This window comes from Melanostigma gelatinosum (assembly GCF_949748355.1).
Source record: "Melanostigma gelatinosum genome assembly, chromosome: 1".
Lineage (NCBI taxonomy): Eukaryota > Metazoa > Chordata > Actinopteri > Perciformes > Zoarcidae > Melanostigma > Melanostigma gelatinosum.
The window spans coordinates 12,935,633-12,946,097 of NC_136634.1; the positions used below are offsets into that span (position 1 = coordinate 12,935,633).

The following is a 10,465-nucleotide window of genomic DNA, read 5'->3' on the forward strand; positions in this document are numbered from 1 at the left end:
AAATTTGCAGCCATTTCCACCTCATGTAGACACTCGCTTCCGGGCATAAAGCGTCAATATCAGTAATAATATAACCTGCCTAATTGTAAACGTACCACTTCGTTAATTAATTCGATAAAAGCACTCTCCAGTCTCCACTAATAACACGAGCCCCGTTACTGTTTTGGGGGGATAACATGGATGCTGTTTAGTGGCATCTGTATCCGAGTGGGTGTTTTTGTCGTAGTATCTGGCAACCCAGGGCAGCCCCAGCCGGTGATTGTTGCGTCGGCTCCTCTCTCAGCTGAACCTCCGCAGAAGGTCTCTCTGTATAGCCGGTTAGCATCATGTCGAACGTTGTGGACACGAAGCTATACGACATCCTCGGAGTTTCACCATCTGCCTCTGAAAATGAACTAAAAAAGGTAAATACGTTACTCTGTCAAAGGAGCTGGAAATGTGTTTATTAAGAACATAATAAAAAAGAGAGAGAGAGGTCACCAGTGAATTTTGGCCTAGAAACAAGCACCGTAAGCTAGGTTAAGGAGCGCTATCGCTAGCTTAGGATCCTCAGAGTTAGCTAGCCTTGCCAGTAAAATAAGCTAAGCTAAGTAGCTAACTGTTCAGTACATCATGGCGCGGCGTTTTGATGGCAATTAAAGCTACTCATTGGTGTTTTGTAACATACCAACAATTGATTGTGATTTCCATAGTTTCTGTCGTTACGTGAACCTGAAGCATGCCGTTATTAGCCTGCCCGAAAAACCAAGAAATACACTTTTGACCACGAGTGTGATAGCTTGCCGGGCTATTGACGATACATGATACATTCCAGCAAATAGCCTCCACCAAGTAGCGAAGCAACTGCCAATTAATCAGCTCATCTAGAAAGGAGTACCAAGAAAAGAAACCCATGTGTATTGTTAGCGGCGTTGGTGGAACATCTTGTATCTCTAAACTGAAATGTGTCGTGAGTTGAGGTTTATAGATAACGCTCCACTTGTGTGGTGGTGGGTACCAGACGTATGTCGTGTAACGTTAGCTAACTGTACTTCATACTTAATGTACGTGTAACTTACGTCTCTGTGTAACGTTAACGGTACCCCAAACTCAATTCAACCATCAGGCAGTTAGGAATTGTTGAAACAATCAACACATCTACATACCTTCACATTTAGACTGACTGTATCACGTGTTTGTGACCGCCTGTTTCGTAACCAAACTAACTATAGTTGATGTTAAGCAATCGCCTGTCATCCCAGCTGGTAAGTTAGTCCGACTAAAACATACTGGGTGATGGCAACAACTGACAGTGTGGTTCACGTTCAAAACGTTTTTTCTGTCAAAATTAAGTGCTTTTAGATTTGCCATAAGATCATAAATGTAATGTCTTTACACTCGAGTGTCTCAGATGTTCAAGCCAGCGATGCTCTTGCCAGTGTCTGTTTTTGACAGCAGGCCCACAAGTCAAGCCTTTGGCTAGTAAGGACAGTTAATGCACGTCGTGATCTGCTAGCAGAGCTCTTTGTCACAGTTGGTGCCTGTCTTCAGGGTGCAGACACAGCCTCTTTTCTGATCATTTTGAGTTTTGATTCATTACAGTCCTACCGCAAACTGGCCAAAGAGTACCATCCTGACAAGAACCCTGATGCTGGAGACAAGGTATGATGCACCATATCATGGTAACAGCAGCAACACCGTAGTTAGCAACAGCAATAGCTGTAATTATTCAACAATTTGGACCAAGAAATGACGTCGACTTAGTTTATCTTGATCACACAGCCCAACGCTTTGAGGATGTAGAGGTAAGATGCAGATCAGAATACAGAATATGAAACAGCCTATTTTCCCTTGCGAAATGTGCATCGGTGTTTGATTCATACTGCTCGACTTAATTTCTCAGATTCTGCAATGTGACAGGAAAGACTAAACTGTCTTTTTGTTTCTTTTTACTTTGTAAGAGGGGCTCCTCAGAAACACACCTAGTCGGCCCGTTTTGCTGTGATTTTCTGAGTTGTTTGACACTGTGTCAAGCTGTCTGATTGTACCTTTTTTTTTTTTTTTTCTTCTTCTCTCTCTCATTTTCCAGTTTAAAGAGATCAGTTTTGCATATGAGGTACTGACAAACCCAGAGAAGAAGGAGCTTTATGACCGCTATGGAGAACAGGGCCTACGGGAGGGAGGAGGCGGTGGGCCTGGCATGGACGATATCTTCTCTCACATTTTTGGCGGAGGACTATTTGGGTTCATGGGGGGACAGGGCAGAGGACGCAATGGAGGCCGCAGGAGAGGAGATGATATGGTACATCCGCTGAAGTAAGTGTGTTACATAGATACTGTTTAGTGCTTCACATATATTGTGTTGTTGCACACATCTTACATCTCTTTTGTTTCATGCAGAGTTTCTCTTGAAGACCTCTATAATGGCAAAACTACCAAACTGCAGCTCAGTAAGAATGTGTTGTGTGCTGCCTGTAATGGGTGAGTTTGCTTTGAATGTTTAATTTCAGTCGTTTAAAAAAATAATAAATAAATCGATGTTTTCAAAGCCCTGACAGAATAACTGAGTCATTTGTTCGATATACAGTCCTGTTAACAATGAGAATGCTTTGCCTTTTAGTCAGGGGGGTAAAGCAGGAGCAGTGCAGAAGTGCGTGGCATGCAGAGGACGAGGTATGAGAATCATGATTAGACAGCTGGCCCCTGGGATGGTCCAACAGATGCAGTCCGTCTGCACAGACTGCAATGGAGAAGGTATTATATCTGTAAAAACCCCACACACTGACTAAACCTTTAAAAGACATTGATATTCTGCAACGGCACTCTGAAACTGTCCCATCTGTGCACGTGTGCTTGTGCAGGTGAGGTGATTAATGAGAAAGACCGCTGCAGAAAGTGCGAGGGCCATAAGGTGTGTAAGGAGACTAAGCTTCTCGAGGTGCACGTGGACAAAGGCATGAGACACGGACAGAAGATCACGTTCTCTGGGGAAGCTGACCAAGCACCAGGAGTCGAACCAGGAGACATAGTGCTGGTGCTGCAAGAGAAAGAACATGAGGTACGGTAAACCTGTGTTCATCTTATTCTCATGGCTAGGAAGATGACGACATGTCTACATTCATTTGCTGTACATGTTATGACACTTAACACATTTGGATGTCGATCTCAATCAGGAATTCCGCCGTGATGGCAGTGACCTCCACATGGTCCAACGCATCGGTCTGGTTGAGGCTCTGTGTGGCTTCCAGATGACTGTCGCACACCTTGATGGACGTCAGTTGCTCGTCAAATATCCACCTGGCAAGGTCATCGAACCAGGTAAACAAGTCTTCAAACCACCAACCATCTCTGTCGGGAAGTCCCTCCTTTTTTTGTTTTGTTCTCATGGACATTTTAAAGTGCGAAAAGATGATTGCTCTTATATTCGCTGCGTCTATTCATTTTTGCAGCTAGTTTTACTGGTGTCCTGATAAACACTAAGGGTGTCTGGAATACACCATTGACTCAGGTTTACGCACAATTTAAAAATAATTCTTACACAGACATTTTCATGACAGTTAAAACCTGGTAAAGTATAATATAATAAGAGTTTTCTTATTAACTTTGTAGGTTTAAAACAAATCCCGAAGAGCATTTTAAATTGTTATTGTAACGCATCATAATACGGTATGCCAAAAGCAAAGTGATCCACATATTCAAAGCATAGTTTTGCCTGACAGTTCTGTTGTGCTTTCATCACAATAAACAGCACATAGCTTGTAGATTACAAGGTTAAGGATTCCTGTTGCGTGTGCATGCCTTTACACCGTTGTGTTGATGTTTGGCAGGTTCTATTCGAATGGTGAAGGGAGAGGGAATGCCTCAGTACAGAAACCCATTTGAGAAGGGAGACCTTTACATCAAGTTTGACGTCCAGTTCCCCGAAAACAACTGGATTAGCCCCGAAAAACTGAATGTGAGTCGCACGTGTTAAACATCCCGCAGTGCACAATTTTAGCTCCCTTAAGCTTGAATGATTGTCAATTTTTTAATTATTTCTATTTTTGCAGGAACTCGAGTGCTTACTGCCTGCTCGTGCTGAGAATCCTGTTATTGCAGCAGATGCAGAGGAAGTTGACCTGACAGAATTTGACAAGAGTCAAGGGTCAGGAAGTGGAGCCAGGAGAGAGGCCTACAATGATAGTTCTGATGAGGAAGGGGGCCATCATGGCCCAGGGGTGCAATGTGCACACCAATAGAAAGACTCGTACATAAAAACATGCACACACACATAAATACATGAACATCTCTTGAGTTCCATTGCTAACACCATTCAAGACTTGACACACATACATGTTGATTTCTCTCATGATTCACATGAAGAAGAGATGTACACAAATGCATACACACTTATATCAACCCTCCTCAGTCCCATGGTGCCCATAAGTCAGAGATATGCTGGACATGTGATGACCATTTTGTGTTTATGGACAGTAGTGCTCATCAAAGCCTCCGGCAAGAAGGTTCACTGAATGAACGTGACTTGGACCGCCCTGTTTTCATCCTCTGCTTTTACCTTTCACTGTGGGAAACACCAGTCTAGTGTATAAAATGCAAATATTGTTGACTTTCTTGTATACGGTGTAGTTTAGTCTATCTCACACAAGCGCATGCTGCTTTCTTGCTGACGATCTTGCACACGTAGGTCCAGGGTCCGGATAGGACACCACAGAGACATCTGACACCACACCTGTTTAAATTTCAACGTGTCACTGCTATCAAAGTGCCCTGCTATCAAGAGCTGACCGAATTACAGCCCTAAAAGTGTGTCCTCCGCACAGCCTGCTGAGAGCCGCACGTTTTATTCCTCGTCGTCCTCTGAGGTGAACAGTCATATTTTGAAAAGGCAACTGTTTCTGTTGAGTCCCCAGCCGTCGCATTGCTAAGATATTAAAGCCCCGAGTCAAACGCCTGTCAGCCAGGCACCACGTTTTCTTAGTTTAGAATTTTAACTCGTTTGTCTTTGTTGGGTTGAATGTTGGTGTGTTCCAGACCACAGAAGTTGAACCTAAGTTGCGTACTCATTTGAATCGAGGACACACTTGTGTACTTTGTATGCACTGTGTGTGTAATGCAGCGGCTGTGGAATGTTCTGGCTTATTACAGTGATATTCCTGCTTTGTGTTAGTGGACACTAAATAGGGGCAATTTAAGAGGGACAAAACAGACTGTTTATTTGCTGAGAATCCTTCCCCATGTAGACATTCTCCCTCTACTCACCAGAACCCGGAGATCTTCTTCTCTTGCAGGGAAACCACTGGGCTCGCAGCAAACCTCTGTATTATACATATCTCCCCATTGTAGAGTTGTTAGCCAAACATACATTCTTTGACATGTTACAATATTCCTATCATGATAGCTCTGTAAATAAATATAGCCCCAGTCCATAGGTGCATTCAAAGTCTACAGCGGTGTCCTTCGTCTAGTCACATTATTTCTTTTACAAGTGAGTAATGGCCAACGGTGCCAATATATACGTTATGTTCACATGAAGGAGAGTTGATGGAACCTCTGTAAACTGTTAACATGCACCTCTGTGACTTATTGTGTATGTAATTAAGACCACGGGGATATTGTGTACACAACTAAAGGGGGGTCATTGATAAATGACGTTAATGTTGATGCTTACGTTTGTCAAGATGATAACTGTATAATAAACAGTCAATTCAACTTTTTGATGTCTTATTGCAGCTGCACACCCTGCATTCACAACACCTATTATGTGAGCCATATATATATATATATATATACATACATACACACACACACACAGTATAACCATAAACCAGAGGGCTGATGCGATTTTAAAACAATCTGCAGCATTATACTGACAATATTATCTGATAAGCAATGTGTCAGATTTTAAATCATTAGCAAATCCCACTTTCATTGAACAGTCTTTTTATTAACTAAAAATCCCTTTTGTTAAAACTACACGTGATTTTAAGCAGCTGTAGTTTCTCAGTCTGCTCCCTCGTCTGTTTCACTGCTGTTGAGAGCTACTGGACCCAGGAGCTCCTTAAATCCTGCAGTATTCCTACAGGATAAAAGGAAACATAAGGGGTGGAGGTAAAGCTTACTTTGGTGTTTCGTTTAAAGGGGTGTCCCTCACCTGTCTCGCTTGGACTGCATGACGTGGGATCTCTCTCTTCTCAGCTGCTCCAGTCGCTCTCTGACAACTGTCTTCTGCTGGTTCTTATCCTCCTAAAACACAATAGTAATCGTGATACAATGACTGATACAATTATGTAGACTGATTCCCTTAATACACAGTATTCTACCTGTGGTAGATCTTTTGTGAGGTGCCTTAGCCTGTCTGTGTGTTTCAGGCCAAGCAGGTCTTCCTCTGCCTTTCTGTTCTGTATGATGGACAGACGCTCCTGAACCTGAAAGACAAACCGTGTCAGAGTGACATGTCACCTCTGCCTCCCACAAACAATGACCCGAATACAAGTGTGTGAAATTCCTCCTCTGCTTCTACACCTTTCTCTCACCCTCAGCAGTTGTCTCTCTCTCTCTCTCTGCTGCCTCTGTTCGACCTTTCTTTGCACATCCACCAGGTTGCGCATTGTTATTTCCCTCTCCATTTCAGAGACTGGTTCTCTTGCTCGCTCTCTCTCCATCAGTGTGGATTCCCTCATTGCCTCCCTTTCTGCAGGGCTACTGTCAAACTTTACAAGAGGAAACAGCAGATGAGTGAATAATGTGGAAATGTTCAGCACAGATCTTGGTTGCACAACCATGTATTAGCAAACTTACTGTGGCTTCTGTATTATATGTCGGGTCCTCAACATGAGCGGGTTCGGGGCCTCTCAGGTCCCACAGCTCCGACTCTGTTGCAGTGGGACACATTTCTACCTCAAGCATGTCTCTGTCCACATTAGATGTATCTTTCATCAGTTCAGAGCAGATGTCACCACCATGCCGCTTGATCTCAGGAGGGTCAACCAAGAGATGTGGTTGTGCAGCCTGCAGGGTCTCTGCTACCAAAGCATGTGCATGCAGGTCACATTCAGATTCTCCCTTCTCTGGTAGATCAGCTAGTGCTCTCTCCACCAAGGCCAAATAATGAGGATATAAAAAGGGTAACAAAAAAAAAATCAGATGCATGACATAGTAATACAATGTTTTATGGTCTGCTTTACAAATCATATAGAGTACCTGTCCTACTGTGCTGCACTGCTGGTCTGCAGACTGTGCGTTAGGATGACCTGTGGAATCAGAGTGGAGCAGAGTGGGTTTCATCTCTTCTCTGTCACTCTCTCCAGTCGTCTCCTCCCACGGTGTGTGTTCAGCTGTACTGCTCGTGTCATTTGGCTGCACATCCTGGCCTCTGACCGCAGCGCCTTCCTCATACTCAGTGTCATCCTCTGTTGGTTTGCTCCAAGCAAGGGTGATCAGTGAGCCCTGTTTCTCATAATTCTGGGAGCTCTTATTTGCACTGCCCACTTCTTCTTCCTGGGCTCCTCGGTCTGCGGTGAGACTCTGACTCGTTGCATCTGAGACACACAAGATCTCCAAGTAGGGCAGGTCCTCCATGACCGCTCCACAACCTGGGGGGAAAAGCAATATGTTGTAATTGCAGCTGTAAGTGTTTGGTCCAGGTTTGCCTGTGTTTGCATTACCTATACAGATGTCCTCTTTGTCCGTACATTCTGCAGCTTGCATCACATTTAGTTCTCTGCTGGCCCTTCTGATTGAATCCACCGTCGGAGCTTCAGCTGGCCCGCCACTGCTGTTTTGAGCATCGGCCAGTCCACTGCAGCAGGACAGAGCTGTGATTTGCGCATTGATGCTATTTTCGGTTAAGTTTGGATAAGGAGGGATTATAGAGCCTGAAGTGAGTGGAGCATCTGATATCAGCTGGAGCAGGTTGGTGTAGCGTTGTGCTTGAAGTTCTAATTCATATGCATCTCGCATAGCTCGGACACACTGTGCACTCTGACAGACACACATCATTATTTGAACAGTCTGTGCTTCAATCAAAGAGTCGCTGTAATTGTTGAATCTTAGGATTGGATGTTGTGGTTGTCTCGACTCACCTTGTCCATCAGTGCTTGCAGTAATGCAGACGCTTGGACTTCCTGGAGCTCCATCAGATGGGTCAAAAGGAGCAGGGAACAATCCTCCAGATGGTGTTGGTGCCACATTGCCGGTTGACTGCTTATGTGCGGCTGCAGTTGTGGCTGAAGGTTTGTTCGCTTTAAGGGGGTCTGAGTGCCATTGCATGTCTGCAGGCCAGCATGGATTTCTCTCAGTATTTTTATACAGTCATTTCTTAAAGCAGATTGCTGATGGCTATCTGCATATGAAACATAAAACAAGAACGATGGGATATACAAATGAGGGGGACACAAAAGAAAAACAATTCTGACAAGCATGCAGCAGAAAAATAAATACAATATCCATATACCCTTATTTGGAGGCACTGTGCAACCTGGCTCTTGCAAATCCTCGATGGAGACCCCGTTTGCCAACTTGACCAGGTGCTTCCGCTCCTGCTCCTGAGTCAGCACCAGCAACTGCAGCATTGCCTGCTGTAACAGGGCCAAAGCTTTTAATATGTTGCTGATAAAACTACTGTGGTGTTTTCCTTTAAGCCATTACTCGAGAAACATCTTCCTCACAATTTGTTTTTGAATCAGGTTATGTCATGTGCTGCCTTTCTGTCAGAATCAGTGTATGCAGATTTACCATATACCTGCTGTGGTGATACTGAGATAAAGTCTTTCTGTTGCTCCTCCTCTTCACCATGTAGCCACAGTGCTGCCTGCTCTGCTCTGCAGGGACTCTTAACATGTGGCCTGAACAGATGCACGTGGGACAGACAGAATATAGCTGAAATGGAGTGTGCATAGGGCAAAAAGCAAGAACTGATGATCGCCAGTTCATTTTCCTTTTCAGTGTTGAATCTTTATTTCCACTTTTAGTTCTGGCTCACCATGTCTCCCAGGACTGCCGAGCTGCCAGCAGAGCGCTGTAAGACATTTTCTCTCTCTGAGCTCTGAGAGTTGCCAATCTGATGTATAGGCACAACAGCCTCAGGCTCTCCCTGTCCAGCCTGGAAGGTAAACAATTAATGAACTTAACCTGACCCGTGATATCTGCTGACATCACGAGAATCCAGCTACCATGCAAGGTAAGAGCAGACCTAGCAGGTTCACATTTCAAAGGTATTTACCTCTCACCCAGGACTGTCAGTGTGTCCCTTTCTTGTCGGCGAAATGTGCATAACTCATAGAGGAGGGAGACAGCAGACCAACACTGCTCCCTGCACTCAGGACGGCTTCTCAGGAAGGCCCTGCAGGAGAGTAACTTCTGTTATAGTGCTTTTGGTTGACGCCCATTAAGAGGACATGGAGAGTTGTTTACAATGTTTACGTGAATTTTGATAAATTGCACTATCTATATTTTTATTTATCACTGAAGTTTTAATCAGAACATAAATTACATAGCAATTAAACAGCAAACTGTATTTTTACTTTCGTTTTGGAACCAGGATATATTGCTGTATTGTAGTTTGGTCATTGTTTCCTTTTCAGTTTACGACATTTCAGTATATTTAGTTTTCTATTCATCTTAAATGTGTAATAATAACCTTGTTATTGTGTGTGTTACCTGTATACCCTTAAGGCTCCTGGCAGCTCAGCCAAACGAAGCATGTCACCTGACACCAAAGCCTCATCGGCAAGATCCCCCAGCCCCTCCTCTTCCTTAAGTTGTTGCCATGGCAGCAGGGTCTCCCAGATACTCAGAGCTGTGGTTTCACCAATGAGGAAGAGGAAGGGGAAAAATGGGGAATGTGAAGCACCTGGATCAGGCTCTCTGATACTTTGAGTTAAGAGATTGTTCTTTGTGTTTTATTGCTACGACATGTTCAGTGAGACCGTTCCTTACTGTAGTGCTCCTGAAGCATTTCAGTATAAAGCAAGTGGGTCACCACATTGTACTTGACTTCCAGCAAGAGCAGGACGTCTGATAGGGCGACACAGCCCCAGGCCTCACCTCTGACCCCGAGGCTTTGGCCCTGCCAGGGAGAGGGCAGTATACTTTGCACACTCTCTGATGCCAATCTAAGATGATAGATAAAAGCACATATCAATATCATAATTATAGTAAACATGCAGTTCAATGCTTAATGGGTGCCTTGTGACATTAAATAAAGGTTTTCATTGTTTCTAGAGGTCACACATTCTAATCTTTAGAGGATCAATACTGCAATATAGTTAAAGTGATACTATGTGGCTTTTGTACGAATAAATAACACATTCTCCCTCAAACAAATTCAAAAGTAAATTAATTTGCAATAAAATGTATTGTTGCTTAAATACACTCAGGGGTTTTGGTGTTTCAGCCTCACTTAGTCTGGTATGACCTGTATGATGGCTTATGTTAGCAGACTTTAGGTAGATCTATGCATGACAGATATGACTGACTCAGTTCACTT

General features: G+C 43.8%; 1 protein-coding gene across 1 annotated transcript; it reads left to right on the forward strand.

Moving 5' to 3' along the window:
* The first annotated feature begins 278 nt into the window (after window positions 1-278).
* On the forward strand, window positions 279-5,688 carry dnaja2b (DnaJ heat shock protein family (Hsp40) member A2b). Its single transcript, XM_079277655.1, has 9 exons — window positions 279-404; window positions 1,582-1,641; window positions 2,069-2,295; window positions 2,380-2,460; window positions 2,600-2,733; window positions 2,841-3,037; window positions 3,153-3,297; window positions 3,807-3,934; window positions 4,029-5,688. The coding sequence occupies exons 1-9, from the start codon at window positions 327-329 to the stop codon at window positions 4,215-4,217; spliced, it is 1,239 nt and encodes a 412-aa protein (XP_079133781.1). The 5' UTR covers window positions 279-326; the 3' UTR covers window positions 4,218-5,688.
* The last annotated feature ends 4,777 nt before the right edge of the window (window positions 5,689-10,465 follow it).